The following is a 20,021-nucleotide window of genomic DNA, read 5'->3' on the forward strand; positions in this document are numbered from 1 at the left end:
AAGTAGTTTCCAGTAGGAAAATTGTCAAAAATGCACAAGTAAATTCCTTAGCTGAGTAAACTTAAGTGAGTAAGTATCCTGGTGGGGTGAGGATCTTAAAAAGCAAACTTAACCCATACAAGAAGAGGACTTCTTATTCTGGGCTTAGTGTTTCTGTCCTGTAGACAACTAAGGAGTCTTTGTTCTCTCTGTTCACTCAAGATTTGCATAGCGTTCAACCAAATTATGAGTTTAGTTTGATTCTGAATGAAATTCCTAAGTTACTCATTCTGGTTTCTGGATATACTTCTGATGCTAAACAAGGCTTGCTATCATCAGCTGCCTCCAACAGCTGAGGTGTGTGTAAGAGATGTATGTGGAGTGTAGTAGATTGTCTCACATTTTTTCTCTTTCTGTGTTTGGCTTTAGTTTTGGGTGCTTTTTCATTGTTTCTGGAGACAGCGAATGGCTTGTAGTAGTAATTGGCTTGGTACTGTGGGATGGCTACCCAGTTGCCCATCTAGGGAGATCCAGAGATAGCCGCAGCAGGAGCGCAGTTACTTTGAATTTTGTCTTGCTGATGATAATTCTGAAGGGGTAAAAAAGGTAAAAGCCCCATAATTTACAGTTAGAAGCTAAAATGAACATCCCTCCTATAAATGCTTTATCCCCTTCTGCCTGTATCCTCTTCCTACACCCGTCTCCCCTCTGCTCTGCCCTCCCTGCCCATCCTGACCTGGTTCAATGCTCACTTCCTTGCTGCAGAGCTGTCTCTTATCTTGCCCTTCAAGATACCTCCCAGCTGGAGGGCATGTCCCACTGCTTGAACACTCTTGATTGTAAAATTCATATGTTATAAGAAGTTTATTGTTTGTTAAATTGATTAATCCAGTAGATGATGAATAGTTGTGATAAAGAGAGGCTAGAAAGACAAGCAGCTCTCTGGAGGAACCTGATGGTACAGCAGTGTGCTGCTGTGTCTGCCAGGCCTTGCTGTCTATTTCTATCTGAGCTTTGAACTCAAACCTATGGGTTCAGCTCATCAGTAGCAGTTTACAGAGAACCTCACAGCTCAGCACTGGCTTGGCTTTTGGCACAGCCTATTTGTAATCACTTAATGCTGATTTTTGTTACTGACCAACAGAAGCAGATAGCTAGACACCAGTGTAACTTCAGCTAAGTGCTTTGAGACTTCAGCCTTAGGGGAGGTTTCTGGTAAATTCATGTTATCTTTACTGAAGTAGAACAGGTCCTGACTGATTTGGTGGGCTGCTTTGCTCTGTGCGAATGCTGCTAATGTGGTGGCCATTAGATAGGCAGATTCAAGAAACAGACTGGGCAAAATCTTGAAGGTACTTCCTCAGCAGGTTGCCAGCAGTATTTATGAGGTAGCAACATAATCAGCAGGTTGGGCTCACGTGAAACTTTGCAGTTTTGGCTGGTCCAAAGTGATGGGTTGGGGGAACTGTGCTGATTTACATTAGCTGAAGATAGGCCTATATGGAGAAGTAATTCCTATAGGCAAAAGCCAGACAGTTTCTCAAAGCTAGAAACTGGTTGATGAGGCAGATAGACCATCCACAGGAGTTACAGAAACAGATTACTGTGGAAAAACTTTCTGCCAGATAAGTAGTCAAAATAATCCCGCATTTTATGGTACAGATTAAGGTCATCTTTATTAGCTGTTTTTAATCTGTTTTTTTTAGTATTGTAGAGGTGGTACTAACTGCTCAGGTCAGACATAATCTTTGAAATAATCCCACATTTTCTAGGAATATTCAGAGTAACTAATGAAGAACGAGCTTCTGGAAGTACAGGAAGGGCTTTGCAGTACGGATCCTTCTTGGTCGTTTGGTCAGTGTCAGCAGCCATCTCAGTCTGGAACGAGATCTCAGTGCTCTCAATGTGAATGTCTCCCTGAATCTGATCAGCCCAGTTAAAGTGGATTGTGAACGATGGCAAGGAAAAAGCCCCAGGGATGTTGTTCGACTACTTGGTCTTGAAATACAGCACCTGGAAGCCCGACTGAAAGAGCTGACTGCAGAATTTTGTGTGGTTGGAGATTTGGTTGGCTTTTGACAAGAACTTGGCAGAAATGGAAGGAATAGTTCCAGTGAGAGCTGCTGTCCAAAGGTTTTGCAGGATCTCCTTTCCGGGAAAGACCTGTTAAATCTTCATAACCTTTATGAGGACTTGAGGAGATTGAAAAGATATCTGGATCCTTTTTATAAGGTCCCTGCTATGTCCAGCCTGAGTTTGTTAATGTTCCATCTCTATGGACTAACTTCTGTCTGTATTTTTAAACAATATGGCATTTTATGCTTGGAGTAGCAGGTGAATTGCATGGATTTACCTCCTAGTATTGTGCAGCTAAGTCTGTGGCCTGAATACATAAAATGGAGCTTGCATGTTTACCAGTATTTGACACATGAAAGTTTTCTATGCATTGTTAGAGGTTGGATGGGTATCTCCCATGCCTGCGTTTTGTCTCTGAATAGCAAAAGCTAGCATATGACTGTGATGCACACAGAACAGGGCAGATGAGTAAGAAGATGCTATTTTTACTCGATCGCTTTTCAGAATAGAGCAATTGTTATTGCATGTAACTCAAGTACTTGCCAAATATGCTTTAATGTAGCCTTAATTGATCTGCTTAAAATTTCAAGCAGCCAGCAGTATTCCCACTGAAACAAGTAGTTATGAAACGTTTGACACGGCAGGCAGTAGAGAGCACAGAGGTAGCGTTTGATCATAGGTTTGATCTGCTAAGCCTTGAGCCTACAGATGGAGAGACAAAGACCTTCCATCTGCCCATCCGAAACTTTGGATATATCAAGGCTGTGTTTTGAAGAGTGCCTTCAGGCTTTTCTCAAGAAGGATTCGCAAAGTACCCTCTAGTAAAAGGCAAGGCTTGCTCCCAGATGCCAGTAACTTACTATGGCTCTTGGTGACTCTTGTGTACCATCAAGCGTGCTCAGACAAGCTGTCTCTTGGCTGCTTGCCATCTGGGAGGCAGGCGTCTATGGGAGGGAGGTAGTGAGGGGAGCAGAGCATTCACGTTGCCCTGCGAGCTTTCTTTTTGAGCTGCATATGCATGCTGTAAGGGATCTGCGTGGGCACAGATCTCAGCTCACACGTGTCAGCTTCTGCAGGACAACAAATTCTCTTGCTCTGTCTACATGGACAGGACTTGGGTTTGTGTTCTAGCATGTGGAAAAAATACGCTCTGTATTGCATTAATTTTGTTCCTTCCCAAGTTTTTTAGGACAGACATGGTCATTTTTCCATTTTGGGTGCTCCACTTACTATTTTCTCACAGAGCTTTTGACTCTCATAACTTGGCAGATCTCAGCAGTCTTTTCTTTAATGTTCATGGAAAAGTGGATATTTTCCCGCAGATTCAGCTCTGCTATTGAGCTAGGAGTACAAGAGCACTTAGGAACCTTTGTTTTAAATAATAGTTTGTTTCATAAATGTAATCTGTGGATCTGTGTTATTATGTTTGCCAGCACCATTTTTCATGTGCTTGTTGCTGTGCAGTCAGAGCTGTACAGAACATCCACCCTCCCTCCCCAAAAGAAAACAAATTCCCACCACAGAAAGCTTTCAGTCCAATTTAAGTGACAATTGTTGGGAAGCATGAAGAGAGACATGGCATTAATCAACTCTTAGGTGGGGTTTTCAGCAGCGAAAGAAAAATGTAAGTGCTGCAACTGGATGAAGAGTTGTATTACTGAGACATATGGATGATATATGAATAATGAGATGGTACGGAAGAGGTGCTGTTTCAAAATCTAATGATGCCATTGATATCTAGTGGTATTAGGCTGATACTGTCAGCTGATTTGGAGGTAAGGTTTGGTGTCTTGATGGACTGCTAAAGTCTGGGAATGATGAGATGGATTTAATTTGGTAGAGTGAAGAGGTGCTGAGACAGTAGGGGTATTGTCAAAGCAGTGGTGTGGGAAAATGGTTTGAATGCAGAGGGTGGGGTGAGCTAGCATTAGCTAATACTAGGGTAATGAGAAGTAAGAGCCTGAACAAGTATTTTAGCAAGAAACTGCTTTGTAGGTAGAATCTTTTCCAGATGAATGCCGTTAAGTCCTGAAGAGATTTAAGGAAAGTGAGCTAAGAGGGTCAGAGCAGTTAGGGTGTGATAATGTTGGTGATTTGTGATTCTTTTGTAAGAGCTGCTTAGACTCAGTTCTACAGGACCTTAACCCTGGGTGCTGTCAGCCCCCTGGCCTCCTTAGTTTTGCATAGTTGATCCCGAGTTTAGAGCTGGTCTTATCTAGCTAAAATTATATAAGGTGCTGATTTAAGAAGAGAATATGTTGTTGACAAAATCTGGACCTCTTTCCCTGCTTTTAAAAAAATCTTGAAAGGGAGTAATTATGGTTTATATTGACATTTAAAAGGAAGAAAGAGCTCCACCTCTGTCTGCCACAGAGATGGAAATATGTATTCCTGTGTGGTAACAGGAAATAACAGACCTATGCAAGCAAATATTCTTTCCTTATTACCCTCTGTGTAGCTGAGAGTTGGAGGCAGCATTAGGGGAAAACAATAGAGCTGGTTACCTGAAGATGGCTCATGACAAAGATTAGCTTTGCCAAGTGACTGAGATACTTACCCTCACCTCTGCTTTTTATCCTCCTGCCCCTCCCCGTGCTGAGGCTCTCGTTCTAGGTTTGTCTTTCTTAAGGAACAGGTTCAGTCCAGGTAAGCCAAGACTGTGATGAGGGTGAAGAAGAGAGATGAACTCTTTCCTTCTCCCTCTACCCCTAGGAAATAAAAAAAGTTGTTCCCCCCACCCCCAATGTCAGCAACTTTGGAAAAGTCTTTCCTGAAGCAGCCTGTGTTTCTTTCCACCTGTTGCCTCTCTTCAATAAAAAGCTAATGGGTGTTTATGTAATTGCTAGCAGCCTCTCCAATTTTTTCTCTTTTGTGTCCTGAAGGAGCCCAGTATAAAGCATTGCTGAAACAGCACTAACATTCATTACTTCTGAAAGAATGATGGGCTAAGAGTCAAGCAGCATCTTAACGTGTGGTTTATTTCTTTTTTGAGCCATCCAGCTGATGCTTATGCTACCACGTTACCAGAAATCTGGATCATTTGCTCCCTGTAATGCATAGTAAATCAATGCTGACCCAGAAGGCTTTCCTACCATCCCCTACCACCCTCCTGTATTGTCTGGGGGCACTGGGAAGGGAGGAGGCGCACTCCACAGGAAGCTCGCTGCTGGCATTGTTCTTCCAGGCGGTGTTAAGTCCCACTGTGCTTTGTGATTTCTCTCTATTGAGCACTGGAAGGGGTCTGACAGCCAAAACCTGCCTGTTTCTGGATGCTGCTCAGGTGTGTTAATGTTGTAAAGGTGTATGCAGAAGTCTTTCTGTTCAGCTAGGCAAGATCCTCGCAGAAGACAGTTGAAGGGATTTTTATGGACTGCCTTCCATCACAAGTGTCTTTCACTTGCTGGAGCAGGGGTGTGCTGGGGGTACTTTTACAGGTGTTTTAGAACATCTCTCATTTTTTTGTGAAGGAGGGAGTTAGTCTGGCTACCAACAGAACAGTTTCCATCCTCATTAGGCTGCAAAAAAGTCTCTCTTGGTGGATCACATCCATCTTTTTTTGTGGTCTGACAAATAAGTAAAGTAGTCATTAGTAATTACTTGTTTTTTTCAGGTAGGTAAATATGATCAAGAGGAGATAGATAATGATAGCTGGATATGATCCAGGGGGGAGAGAGAATTTCTTTGAGAGAATTTCTTTGTGTCTTAAGACACACTGATGTATGTATAAACCACAAAATAATATCTCTTTGAAACCTCTCATGGGAGCTTAAAAGCCCTAAAGACTCCCTTCATCATAACAGCTTGTTAGGCTCTGGATACTTCCCCATAACGGCCATACAGCCAGAACAGGTGAAGCCTGTGAGCTTCACTGCAGAAGTAAAAAAAATTTTGCATTTTCTCTGACACAGAAGGAGGTCCTGCAAGGGAAAAATCAAGCAGCAGCTGTGTTCAAGTTCAATTCCATTGCAGTCTTGTACATGAAAAAAGCAGAATCCAGGAAGTGGTAGATATGGAATATACCTAGAAATAAAGGACTCAAAAGTTAGGAAGGGCTTCTACTAACGTTATTAAGATTTAAGTATTTATGTTTTGGATTGACTCAGTTGTGTGGCTGGGAAAACCAGTAGGAGAAAAGGACTGACTTGAAGACAGTCATCTATTTTTTTCCCTCTGCACCAGTGAGATGCAATGCCAGAACGTTGGGATTTGGTTTTGCATTGCCTTCAGCCAACTTACAGAATTGGTTTGAACCAGGGAAGAAAGAGACTTGCAAGAAGTGCTGCAGCAAGACTTAGGAAAAAGCTCCTTAGAGTTGGTTTGGGAAAGAAGGCTCTGTAGCAGCTCTCTAGGTATCAGGAAGAAATTGCAGAGCTTGCCCTACTAAAATGAGACAGAAAGATGACAGATAAGAACAACAGCCACACAGACCGCTACAGACCCCTTTTCCTCATGTACTTTTTCCCCTATTAAAATAAAAAATGCTTTTGTGTTTGAGAAACAAAAGGGGAAACCCAGGAGTTCTCAAAAAATCTGTCAGAGGGTTTTCAGTGCTTTTAAAGCAAAACCACAACTCCCTATGCAAGGCCTAAGCAGATGGAGGATCCCTTTTGAGAAAGAAAGGATTTTTAGGTGGAAATCCTCCTCCTGTGGTAGTCCCTGGGGTAGCTGGTAGAAACCCTGCCTCACCTCCAGAAGCTCTGCATCATTCGCCTCTTCTGTTCCCTTCCCCAGAAGCAGGTCCCTGCAGGGCTCAGCTCTGGACATGATGTAGTCTAGTGATGCCTCCTCCTCTCATGCTGTCTGCTAAAGAATTGACTATTTGGAGAGGGGTCTCTGTCTCTTTTACATACTTGTAAAAGCATTCCAGGACTAATCCCCTACAGCTATTCATAGGGAGACTGAAATTTAGTTCCCTTCCCATTTTTAGTTTCATTTACTAGTTTTCTGTGGGCTGGTGACATATTTTTCTGTTCTTCTATACAAAATGGCTGCAATTTGTAATAAAACATGTTGCAATTCATTACTGCTTTCTGTCACTCAGTGTTGTTAATGAATTATCCTTCATAACGTTCCTATGACTTGAAGATAGCAGGTATTTCCATCCCTAGCTTGCAGATGTAGGTATTGTAGTGCTTGGACAGTTCACTTACCTTTTATAAATATTTCAATGTTTTTAAAAACCCCAAGGAGAAAAGGCCAACTTTTTGGCCTCTGCTTTTATTCTGCACCAAGGAATTGCTGCAATTTAGGCTCCAAGTTTCCAATTAAGACCCTCAGATTTAAGGTGAATGGATTTTCAAAAGGTGCTGTAGTTGAAGGACCCTTTGCCTTCTCTGACAGCTTGAGCCTGTTTCCGATGAGAGTCTTTCAAGGGCTGATCCGTAGCTGGTAGAAACTGGCAGTTCTGATTCCTTCCCCTGCTCCCCACCCTTTGCTTCAAAGCCAAGCAAGAGTAAAAGGGCAGCTTTTATTTTGGCTTTATATTGTGTTTTGGGTTTCTATTCAGGTCTGTCAAACACTGCACCACAGTATCTGAGCAAAGTTCTTTTGCGTACAGGGGAAGTTGGGACCATTAATCATGAGTAATGCTAAAAGTAGCAGTTACCCAGGAGCATGAATGCAAAAATCGGATAGTTGCATGAAGGGGAAGTTGCCTCAGGATCCACAACTTTTAAAATTGCTACACGTGCCACGAAGGTTGTTAGGGCTACTCTCTTTGTAAATGTGAAACTTTGGACAGAAAACAATTAAACTACTGCAATAGTTCTAAATGTGCATTTCTGTGGTATGGTTTGCATTTGTTTTATTTTTTTTTCCCTCCATCTGCTTTCCTTGTTCTGCTGTCATTAGTCCACACCTCATTATATGCTCCTAGAGAGTACATCCCTCTTGCTTATTAGGATGGTGTAGGTGGTAATTTGCAGTGGTACAAAGTGCTGAAGGAGAGATAATCAGCTGGGTAAGTCATTACTCTCTGCAGAGACCGACTTGCTGACTCGCTGCGCACAGCTTACTTGTCCTACATAGTTTAGGGCCTAGAATGTTGTAGTAATAGAAAATGTAATAGAAAAACTTTAACTCGCTTGCCTAGAAAAGAAAAAAGGTATGGTTGAATGATAAATACATGGGATATATTGTTCTACCCTAGTAAAAGCTGTAGGTTGAGGGTCTTGGATGCTGTAATGAATACAGTAGAGCACAGTTCAACATAGTAGCCTGCACTAAATAGCCTTATACAGTGCTGCATTGCCTCTCATTTTCTTTCTCGAATATCTCGCCCTGAATCCACGTCAAGGTACAGACAGTTCATTTGCTGTGATCTGACATAGGTCTGGTTACCTTGTGGCACTTCTTAGTACTTTGTGATAAATGTTTGTAACGTTGGGTTCTTCTTTCCTAAGCTCTTTCTCATATTTTTTTCCCCAGCTATCCATTGCAATCTGAATCCAAATGGTATTGATCACCCTGTCCCCACAGAAGGTATTAATCTGCAACTTGAAGGTGAAGGAGTTGAATCGCCCTCTGTTAAGAACACTAGTGCTCCAAAACCGCCTGAGTCAAAAGAGACACCCAAGAGGCAACAAGTGGAGCCAGAAATATCTAAGGTAGGTAGGACTGGGTTCTTCTTTATTTTGGTGAGTCTTAAAGAACCCACACTCCTTGAAGTCCTGGCTACTGCTTAAAAAGCATTTATCATCCTGTTAAAGACATACAAAGGTGCAAAAGTAACAGCCTGAGGAAGTGGGTATTACAGCAGCAAGGCATTGCCGTGGAGTTTTACCCACCACACATCTTGGACGTTGCACTGTTTTATTTTTCTCTAGATGAAGGTAATTAAAATAATGGGATCTGCCTTTTTCAGGCACTGTGGAGACTTTTTTTCCAAATGACTTGGGTAACAACCAGAATGGGAATAAATATGTTGTTCTTGAGTGTTTTTTGTTTGCTTGTTTATTTTTTCCTGTGGTAGGTAAAGGAAGTGAAAGGTTCTATGGATATATGAATATATGGATTTTTATATGGGTGACTGAGTTTGGTAAACTCCTAAATAATTTTAGGTAAAATACCAGGTTAGTTCTTCCGTGTCTGGTATATCAGTGAATAAACATACTTCAGAGGTGAATTTCTAAAGACAAATGAAGTGTCTGTTCCCATTCATAAGCTGCTATTTCTTGTTTGTGTGCAGCAGACATGACTACCAAGTGTATGTGGATGTGTGTGCTCCAGACACTTCGGGTATAGGATAATAATTTATCATATTAGGTAAGTTTTTAACTAGAATGAAAAATAAGAGAATGTTGAAAAAAAAAAAAAATGGGAGAGATTCTTTAAAAGCCTTATCAGTCTTTTTGATCTTTAAAGGCCTAAATCCAGCATTTTGAGGGTGATTTCTGCAGAGTGGAAAATTGAGTTTTTACTGAATCAGACACTTTAGGAATTAATAGAGCAAATAAAATGAGTATCCTTTTTTCTTTAAAGATCTAAAAAAGGCAGTAACAATTAATTCAGTGACTGAACAAATAAGAACATTTCTTACTGTCCTCAGTACAATAAATCTAACAGATAATATGCATACAGTTGTGATGTGTTTCACTTTTAGAATAAAAGAGCATTAAACATTTTGAGCAGTAGCCTTGACAATGAATGTTTGGTATGAATTCTCCATTCTGATTTTTATCTAAAATATCTAGTTTTAAATGAGTACAATTTAAACTGATTTCATTCTGTCTTAAGTCACTGAACTAGATCCAGTACACGTTGGCATTGATCAAAATCACTGCTACTTGCAGTCTGTTTTGTGGCCAATTATCAAGCAAGTTGTTGATTTCCTCTTGAAGCCTTGGAGAACAGGTTTGTGCTTATTGCTTTGAATCATCCATATGGTAACAAGACTACCAAATTTTGGATGGGCTTTGAGTCGAAGCGCAGCTAATAATGCATTTACCCAGCTTTTTGCAGACAAAAGCAAGGTAACCCTGCCTCTGTTTCAACATCACCAGATGAAAATCTGCCCCGTACTGAAAGCTAAGGAGGTGTGTTAAGCTCAGAGGAGATCTTACAAGCTTGGACGTGAAGAAGCTAAATGACGCAATGGGGCTTCCAATTGAGAATGGGCTCATGTGTAGCTGACGTGGAACGCAAGCAGATCAAGCTTGTCTTTGCTTGCAAAAGACTTATCCTAGTGGAAAATCAGGGTGAAATACCTTAGTGATTTAATGTAATGGAGCCTGTTTCCACTGTCTGAGCTGTACTTGTTGGACTGATGAATAGCAAACCATTTCCAAGGCTGTCCCTGCTGGAGAAGAGGGGAAGCATGGTGCTCTCAAAGAATTCAAATCAGCTGTTGGTTTCCTACATCTGATTGCAGTAGCTTAATTTAGAAAGTTGGGCATGCTTCAGATTTAAAACCAAACAAACCACCACTAAATGTTTTCCTTGATGGAGTAAGCTTTGTATGGTAGCATCAAGCTAATGAAGTGGGTTGTTTTTCTGAATGTATTGCTGCCTTGTTAGTAACTTTGTTTTTTACATGTTGTATTAACTTAGTGATAGTTTTCATCTGGCTTCATACGTTATAGCCTGAGGTGGCCTGTCTTTTCTGGCTTGCAATGCCTTAAATTTAAAAATCGTGTTGCGTTGTCCTCTAAAATGTGAATACAGAGTTGGGTTTGTAGCTTGTGTGGCTTTAAAAGTTGAATTAAGCTGTCATTATGAAACTTTCTCCATGCAAACATATCTGTACAGTGGGAAGATAAGCAGGAATAGAGGAAAGTACAGTAAATAAAACATCATGGACAGATCTATTTGTTTTATATTTCCTCATTGCTCAGTTGTTTTTAAAAAGGTTTCTTTGCAATCCTATGTATTCAAATATTACCAACGTGTACCTTATATCCACAGTAGTGAGATTTACATTGCACAAAGCAATGCAATGTATTGAATGCAATTTAATATGCCTTACAGACCATCTTCTCTGCTTTCAGCATTTGTCATCATTGGGACGAATTCCAGCACTTTAAAATCCTGGCTGCTTTAAGGTTTTGCTGTCCAAAGAAACACACAAAATCTCCTTTCTAATGAAGTATGTTCTTTTCTGTCCTCAGCTATGGACTTGCAGAACAGTAGTAACTCGTGGGCTACAAATAGATTTAAAAGTTCCTTTTTATGCAGCTACTCTAAGGTGAATAGGGGAATACAAGTGTTTGTTTCTATATTTGGGATGCAGACAACAGAAAGTGTAGCGTGAGTGAAGGATCATTCATTTAGAAGTTCTTGATGAGTATGCAATCTAAATTTATAGGCTGACTGAGGTAGAATTTTAAGGGAAAATGGAACAATGATCTTAGCCTCCCTCGGCTGGTTCCCTAAGGAACCACCTTGTTACAAATGTGAGCAAGTCCAGAAAAGGTGAAGATTTTCCATATCTAAACTGATGTGCATAATGCAGTGAGACTCTGATAATGTACAGGATATAATGCAAATTAAGAAAATTACATGAAGTATAAAAATACTTTGATTTTTGTTTTATATATTAAAGTGTCTATTTATGTATATCAATATACATGCTTTTTGGTCAGTAATTGATTTTTCAGTATTGGAATCACAGAATCATAGAATCGTCTAGGTTGGTAGGGACCTTTCAGATCATCTAGTCCAACCATCAACCTAACTCTGACAAAAACCATCACTAAACCATATCGCTAAGCACTATGAATACCTGTCTTTTAAATACCTCCGGGGATGGTGCCTCAACCACTTCCCTGGGCAGCCTGTTCCAATGCTTGATAATCTTTTCAGTGTAAAAATTTTTTCCTAATATCTAATCTAAACCTCTCCTGGTTTACTTGAGGCTATTTCCTCTTGTCTTATTACTTGGGACAAGAGACCGATCCCCACCTGGCTACAACCTCCTTTCAGGTAGTTGTAGAGAGCGATAAGGTCTCCCCTCAGCCTTCTTTTCTCCAGGCTAAACAACCCCAGCTCCCTCGGCCACTCCTCGTAAGACTTGTTGTGTAGACCCCTCACCAGCTTCGTTGCCCTTCTCTGGATCTGCTCCAGCACCTCCAATGTCTTTCTTGTAGTGAGGGACCCAAAACTGGACACAATATTCGAGGTGGGGCCTCACCAGTGCCGAGTACAGGATGATCACTTCCCTAGTCCTGCTGGCCACACTATTCCTGATACAGGCCAGGATGCTGTTGGCCGCCTTGGCCACCTGGGCACACTGCTGGCTCATATTCGCTGGCAGTTGACCAACACCCCCAGGTCCTTTTCTGTGGGGCAGCTTTCCAGCCACTCTTCCCCAAGCCTGTAGCGTAGCTTGGGGTTGTTGTGACCCAAGTGCAGGGCCTGGCTCTTGGCCTTGTTGTACCTCATACTATTGGCCATATATTCATGGTATATACAAAAAATAAATAGAAAATCCAGGCAGTTGGATGGACACTTGTACAGAGCAGAAAACTTCATTGGAGAAAGCAAGGATGGTTTTAATATATATTTTTAATATATATTATTTCTTTAACATTTCTGTTGTGTCAGTTTTCTGAAATTCTTATTTTTTTTTTCTGAAATTCTTATTTTTTTTCTGAAATTCTTATTTTTTTTTCTGAAATTCTTATTTTTTTTTCTGAAATTCTTATTTTTTTTCTGAAATTCTTATTTTTTTTTCTGAAATTCTTATTTTTTTTTTCTGAAATTCTTATTTTTTTTTCTGAAATTCTTATTCTTTTTTCTGAAATTCTTATTCTTTTTTCTGAAATTCTTATTCTTTTTTCTGAAATTCTTATTCTTTTTTCTGAAATTCTTATTCTTTTTTCTGAAATTCTTATTCTTTTTTCTGAAATTCTTATTTTTTTTCATTAAAATGCTACTTCTGGCTCTTATGTCTGGTCTGTTTGGTTTTCGTATCATAGTTATCTCTAGATAAACACAATGAGTTAGGACATTTGGAGTTGGAGCAGAGTTCTATTAAAAAAAAAAAAAATAGAAGTTTTACTCTACATAAGGAATGAGCAGACACAGAAGGCAAATAATTGGCCTGCTGTTAAACAGGAGAGATTAATTAGTCACCAACAGCACAGAAAAGACAGAGATTGTCAACCCTTTCTTCACCTCTGTCTTTACCAGTGCTGTTGCGCCCCTGGTCTTGGGAACAAAAATCCAGGTTGATGCAACCACAACCCACTGTCAGTGAAGGAAGAGTTGGTATGCCAACTATTACCGGAGCTTGACTGCTACGAATCAGTGTGCCCTGATGCATCTCCATAATCTTTGAAAAGTTGTGGAGAATGGGTGATGTCCCAGAAGAGTGGAAGAAGACTAATGTCATCCTCATCTATAAGAAGGGCTTAAAGGAGGATCCAAGAAATTACAGGCCCATCAGTCTTCAGTCCCTGGGAAAGTTATGGAATGAATCCACCTGGGGGGCTATCACAAGTCAAATGAAGCACATAATTGTGAAAAGCCAGCACGGATTCACCAAGGGCAAATCACACTTGACAAACCTGGCCCCCTTCTATGGCAATGTAACCTGCTCGGTTGATGAGGGGTGAGCAGTGAACATGGTCTACCTGGATTTGTCCGAGGCTTTTGACACAGTTCCCCACAGCCTCCTCCTAGAGAAACTCAGCCGTTATGGTCCAGACAAGCGATCTGTGTGGTGGGTAGCGAACTGGCTCACAGGCTGCACACAGAGCATGGTGGTAAATAGCTCCTCTTCAAACTGGCAACCTGTCACAAGTGGGATCCCCCAGGGATTGATACTGGGCCCAACGCTGTTTAATATCTTCATAAGTGATCTGGATAATAGGATCAAGCGTACCCTGATGAAGTTTGTTGATGACACCAGACTGAGTGGGGAAGTGGACACTTTGGAAGGGAAGGCCACCCTGCAGGAAGACCGCGATAGGCTGTAAGAGTGGGCTAATAAGGACATTATGAAGTTCAACAAGGACAAGTGTGATTTGATTTCCGAAGGGCAGACTTTAGCCTGTTTAGGAGCATGGTTGAGAGTGTCCCTTGGGAGGCAGTTTTGAAGAGCAAAGGTGCCCAGGAAAGCTGGTCATACTTCAAGCAGGTGCTCTTAGAAGCACAGGTGAAGGCCATCCCCATGTCCCGAAAGACGAGCCGACGGGGAAGAAGGCCAGCCTGGCTAAATAGAGAGCTTTGGCTGGACCTCAGGAAAAAAAGGAAGGCTTACATTCTCTGGAAAAGGGGCTTAGCAACTTATGAGGATTATCAAGATATAACAAAGCTATGCAGGGGGAAAATTAGAAGGGCCAAAGCTCAATCAGAACTCAGCTTGGCCACTGCAGTTAAAGATAACAAGAAGAGATTTTTCCAGTATATCAACAGAAAAAGGAAAACTAGGGAAAATATAGGTCCACTGATGAATGAGACGGGTGCCCTAGTGGTGGAAGACACAGAGAAGGCAGAGTTACTGAATGCCTTCTTTTCTTCGGTCTTCACTGATAAAGCCGTCCCTCACACATCCCATACCCTGGAGGCAAGGGGGAAGGTCTGGAGAGAGGAAGATTTTCCCTTAGTTGAGGAGGACCGGGTCAGAGACCACTTGGCCAAGCTGGACATTCATAAATCCATGGGCCCTGACGGGATGCACCCGCGAGTGCTGAGAGAGCTGGCAGATGTTATCGCTAGACCACTCTCCATCGTCTTTGAGAAGTCATGGGGAACAGGAGAGGTGCCTGAGGACTGGAGGAAGGCTGACATCACTCCAATCTTCAAAAAGGGCAAGAAGGAGGACCCAGGGAACTACAGGCCGGTTAGTCTCACCTCTGTCCCTGGGAAGGTAATGGAGCGACTCATTCTGGATGTCGTCTCCAAACATGTAGAGGAACAGGAAGTTATTGGAAGTGGTCAGCATGGATTTACCAAGGGTAAATCATGCCTAACCAATCTGATAGCTTTCTGTGATGTTATAATGGGTTGGCTGGATGAGGGGAGAGCCATAGATGTCATCTACCTTGACCTTAGCAAGGCTTTTGACACTGTCTCCCATAACATCCTCATTAGGAAGCTGAGGAAGTATGGGCTAGACGAGGTGACAGTGAGGTGGATCGAGAGCTGGCTGAGTGACAGAACTCAAGAGGGTTGTGATCAGCGGCACAGGGTCCAGTTGGAGGCCTGTAACCAGTGGTGTACCTCAGGGGTCAATACTTGGACCAATTTTGCTCAATATATTCATTAATGACCTAGATGAGGGGACAGAGTGTATCCTCAGCAAGTTTGCTGATGATACCAAGCTGGGAGGGGTGGCCGACACTCCAGAGGGCCGTGCTGCCATCCAGCGTGACCTGGACAGGCTGGAGAGCGGGGCAGAGAAGAACCTAATGAGGTTCAACAAAAGCAAGTGTAGGGTCCTGCACCTGGGAAGGAAGAATGCCAAACACCAGTATATGTTAGGGGCGGACATGCTGGGAAGCAGCTCTGAGGAGAAGGACCTGGGGGTCCTGGTAGACAGCAAATTATCCATGAGCCAGCAGTGTGCCCTTGTCGCCAAGAAGGCCAATGGCATCCTGGGCTGCATAGGAAAGACTGTGGCCAGTAGGTCGAGGGAGGTCATTCTCCCCCTCTACTCTGCACTGGTGAGGCCACAACTGGAATACTGTGTCCAGTTTTGGGCTCCCCAGTTCAAGAGGGACAGGAAACTACTGGAGCGAGTCCAGCGTAGGGCAACCAAGATGATTATGGGACTGGAGCACCTCCCTTATGAGGAAAGGCTGAAAGAGCTGGGACTCTTTAGCCTGGAGAAGAGAAGGTTGAGGGGGGACCTGATTAATGTTTACAAGTATCTAAAGGGTGGGTTTAAGGAGGACGGAGCCAGGCTCTTTTCAATGGTTCCCAGCGACAGGACAAGGGGCAACGGGCACAAGCGAGAACATAGGAAGTTCCGTTCAAATACACAGAAAAACTTCTTTACAGTGAGGGTGACAGAGCACTGGAACAGGCTGCCCAGGGAGGTTGTGGAGTCCCCTTCTCTGGAGATTTTCAAGACCCGCCTGGATGCAGCCCTGAGGGATGTGCTTTAGGCAATCCTGCTCTAGCAGGGGAGTTGGACTAGATGATCTCTAGAGGTCCCTTCCAACTCTGAAGATTCCGTGATTCCGTGACAAGTGTAAGGTCTTGCACCTGGGAAAATATAACCCAGGAGTGCAGCACAGGCTGGGATCTACCCATTTGGGGAGCAGCTCTGTGGAAAGGGACCTGGGATTCATGGTGGACAAGCAGCTCAATATGAGAGAATAGTGTGCTGCTGCGTCAAAGAAAGGCAACAGGATGCTGGGTTGCATCAAGAAGGCCATCACCAGCAGAGACAAAGAAGTCATCATCCCACTCTACTCAGCGCTTGTCAGGTCACACCTGGAATACTGTGTTCAGTTTTGGTCCCCGCTACACAAAAAAGATGAGGACAGGCTGGAGAGGGTCCAGAGATGACCAAAGAACTGGGAAGCCTGCCATATGAGGGAAGGCTGAGAGAACTGGATTTGTTCAGCCTTGAGAAAGGAAGGCTTGGGGGGAGACCTTATCACTACGTTCGCATATTTAAAGGGTGGCTACAAAGATGGGGACTCCCTTTTTACAAGGAGTCACATGGAAAAGATGAGGGGTAATGGGTACAAATTACTTCTGGGGAGATTCCGACTGGACACAAGAGGAAAATTTTTCACATTGAGAACAATCAGCCATTGGAATGTTCTCCCCAGGGAAGTGGTGGATTCCCCAACATTGGACATTTTTAAGATTCAGCTGGACAGGTAGCTGGGCCATCTTGTCCAGATCGTGCTTTTGCCAAGAAAGGTTGGACCAGATGATCCTTGAGGTCCCTTCCAACCTGCTATTCTATGATTCTGTACTTTTGAAGTCCTGTACTTCTCTGAGTATAGGCTTTAACAGAAGGTGACTTTCCTAACAGAATTCAGAAAATCATCTCTTACAGAAATATTAACTTTTATCAAGGCTTCCCACATGTTGCATTCGTAAAGTCCTGTTCATTGTGAGCGTGGGACCCAAATCTGGTCTTTCACTTATTAGAAGATTATTCATTCAGGTAGTTTTGATTCTTAAATAAGGCGTGCATATCTGGTGACATGCTTTGTCTCATTATGTGGTAGCAAATAATAAAGGCTTTTTAATGGCAACCACTACAGTTAGACTTTTTATCTTGTGTTAGCAATGGCAGTTTTTTTATCGGACTCAGACACAAATTAACAGTCCTTTTAAATGTTCATGAAAACTATGAAAAGAAACTGGTAAAAGAAGTGAGAAGTTTTTTATCTTGCCTTCTGTTGAGAAGTGCTATATAAACACCAGTAGACTATATTTCTTTGTTGCACTGTAGCTCATTAATTCTTTTGCTTAATTGTGCTTTCTTAAAAAAAATACTTTTTTTTTAAATTTCATCGAACAACACTGAAGGGCTGACTGAACTTGATAACAAGAGGATGAGAATTTATCTCGGCTTACTGAGCCCCGTTCAGGACCGATTGGGGTGGAAGCATCTCCTCTGGCTTCCTGGGGAGTTCTGCTCTGCTCGGGAAGTATTTGGTGTGTGTGTCAAGTGTGTGATGAAATGTCCAAGCACAGAAGAGTGAGGCTTCTGAGTAATAAGGGCGTTATAGAATTCCTCTTAGAAATATAAAAGTGTCTTGTCAGTTATTTTAAAAAATAAAAATATTCTGGTACTGTTCTCTGTTCCTTCTGACAAGAGAATAGTAAAAGTAATTTTCTAGAAGAATTTTTTTGCAATTGATTGCAAATCTGCTCTACTCTGCTCTTGTGAGACCCCACCTGGAGTACTGCGTCCAGCTCTGGAGCCCTCAGCACAAGAAGGACATGGACCTGTTGGAGCGGGTCCAGAGGAGTGTCACGAAGATGATCAAAGAGTTGGAGCACCTCTCCTATGAGGACAGGCTGAGAGAGTTGGGGTTGTTCAGCCTGGAGAAGGGAAGGCTCCGGGGAGACTTTATAGCAGCCTTCCAGTACCCGAAGGGGGCCTGTAAGAAAGCTGGGGAGGGGCTGTTTGCAAGGGCATGTAGTGATAGGACGAGGGGCAATGGTTTTAAACTAGAGCAGGGTAGGTTTAGATTAGACATTAGGATGAAGTTCTTTACAATGAGGGTGGTGAAACACTGGCACAGGTTGCCCAGAGAGGTGGTGGAGGCCCCATCCCTGGAGACGTTCAAGGCCAGGCTGGATGAGGCTCTGAGCAGCTTGATCTAGTTGAAGATGTCCCTGCTTACTGCAGGGGGGTTGGACTAGATGACCTTTAAAGGTCCCTTCCAACCCAACACATTCTATGATTCTATGATTGAGAAACGCCAACAGCCACTGAACTGGGGCAATGAGATTTTACCATTTTGCTTTGTTTTCCAACTATCCCACTCTTCTGAAACTTCAACAACTTCCTGTTGAAGCGAAGGCTCAGCATAACCCCAGCTGGGCTGTTCCGCTCCCCCAGGTATTGGTTTAAAATTTTGTGGAGGGTGGGAGGATGTTTTTTTACAGACCTCTGCATGTTATCCCAGTGGAGGTGCAGATCCTGGATGGTGAAATGTTACTTTACTGACAGAAAGTTTGCTTTTCTTAGTTGATTTTTGTGGAGAAGTAGTTAACAGATTACCAACGTTCACATACATCAGGAGTGGTCGAGTCACCATCCCTGGAGGTGTTTAAAAGATGTAGAGCTGGTGCTGAGGGACATGGTTTAGTGGTGGACTTGGCAGTGTTAACAGTTGGACTTAATGATCTTAAAGGTCTTTTCCAACCTGAACAGTTCTATGATTCTGTTCTATGATCAGATCACCACAATGAAAGCCAATATGAGTGTGATTTATTATTTTGTTTAATTCTTTTTTTTTCTCTCCCCACTCTTTGACTACAATAGTGACAAACACCACTTACTGCACTGGGTCTTTTTTATGAGTAGCAAAAATAGGTACAGAATCTGGGTGTACAATATGTCTGAAGTGGATTTAAAAATATTTGGTAATTGTTGATATCAAATAGCTAAAATAATTACACTTCAGGGTAACATGCCTTTCTAATGTCTCATTCTGTGACTATTAGTAATATGCAATATCATCTTCATCTACTGTCTTCATTTTCAATAGACGTTTTCTTTCGTGTGTTGCACAGTTAGAAGTATGCATGTTGTCTTGCTTTCAGGTGTCTAAATTGGTGGCTGAAATGTTTGATGCGTTTCTGTCTTTGCCTCTCTCAGCCTGTCATTCATGCTTGTGACCTCTGGCTGAAGTCTGAAGTTTCAGAACAGTGCAGTGACCAAACCTTCTATCCTGAGCAGTGAAACAGGAGTTCTGTGTGACCCTGTACATCCCAAGCATTTGAAGCTGATGTTTTGTTTATCGCTCTGGGGTTCTACTGTTGTTAATGAAGTGCTGGAATAACCCTACCTGTAGTGCAGAATATAGCTGCTCAGTTCGGAATTTGTCATGAGCCAGAAAAACAAGAAACCTCTCTCTCCGTTGGGGTCCCGTAAGCCAGTTTATCACCGGAGGACAAATGCCTGATTCAGAATCCAAGTGTATTCTTGCTGTAGCGTGTTTTTCCCCATTGCTGTATCATCCATTGCTGTTATAAATAGTGTAATATGAAGGCCCACATTTTTGCAGCGTGGTTTCTACATTCAGCGTAAAAGATCTGGCTTCTCCTGTTCATCCTGTTTGCCCCGACTGCATGCCTGGGGATTCTGAAATATCATCTGCCCTGACAGCAGCCACGTGTAAGTGGGAGATCGTGCCTGAGTTAGTTTGTTGTGCTCTGCCCAGGACAGTGAGGGGAAAAGAAGGGCATCTGGCAAAGGGCCAGTATTCATTTCCTTCTCTTTCACCCCCCGTCACAAGGTGGGATTATTTTCCTGTTGCTTCTCTTCTTTCTCCCCATAGGAAGTCAAAGTAATTAGCTCAGACTGATACTCTTTAGATGGGTTT

At 42.5% G+C, this 20,021-nt stretch overlaps 1 protein-coding gene across 8 annotated transcripts in view; it reads left to right on the top strand.

The window, feature by feature from the left end:
• Positions 1-20,021, top strand: part of SAMD12 (sterile alpha motif domain containing 12) — a 190,444-nt gene that overhangs the window by 10,912 nt on the left and 159,511 nt on the right. For all 8 annotated transcript variants that reach the window (XR_008464747.1, XR_008464748.1, XM_054190516.1 and 5 more), the window contains one exon: positions 8,482-8,660. Coding sequence is in view for 6 of the 8 variants with exons in the window: in XM_054190516.1 (XP_054046491.1) it covers positions 8,482-8,660 (179 nt within the window). In the remaining 2 variants the exon portion in view is untranslated. The remainder of the gene's footprint in view (positions 1-8,481; positions 8,661-20,021) is intronic.

This window comes from Rissa tridactyla, chromosome 2 (genome assembly GCF_028500815.1).
Source record: "Rissa tridactyla isolate bRisTri1 chromosome 2, bRisTri1.patW.cur.20221130, whole genome shotgun sequence".
NCBI classification, from domain to species: domain Eukaryota; kingdom Metazoa; phylum Chordata; class Aves; order Charadriiformes; family Laridae; genus Rissa; species Rissa tridactyla.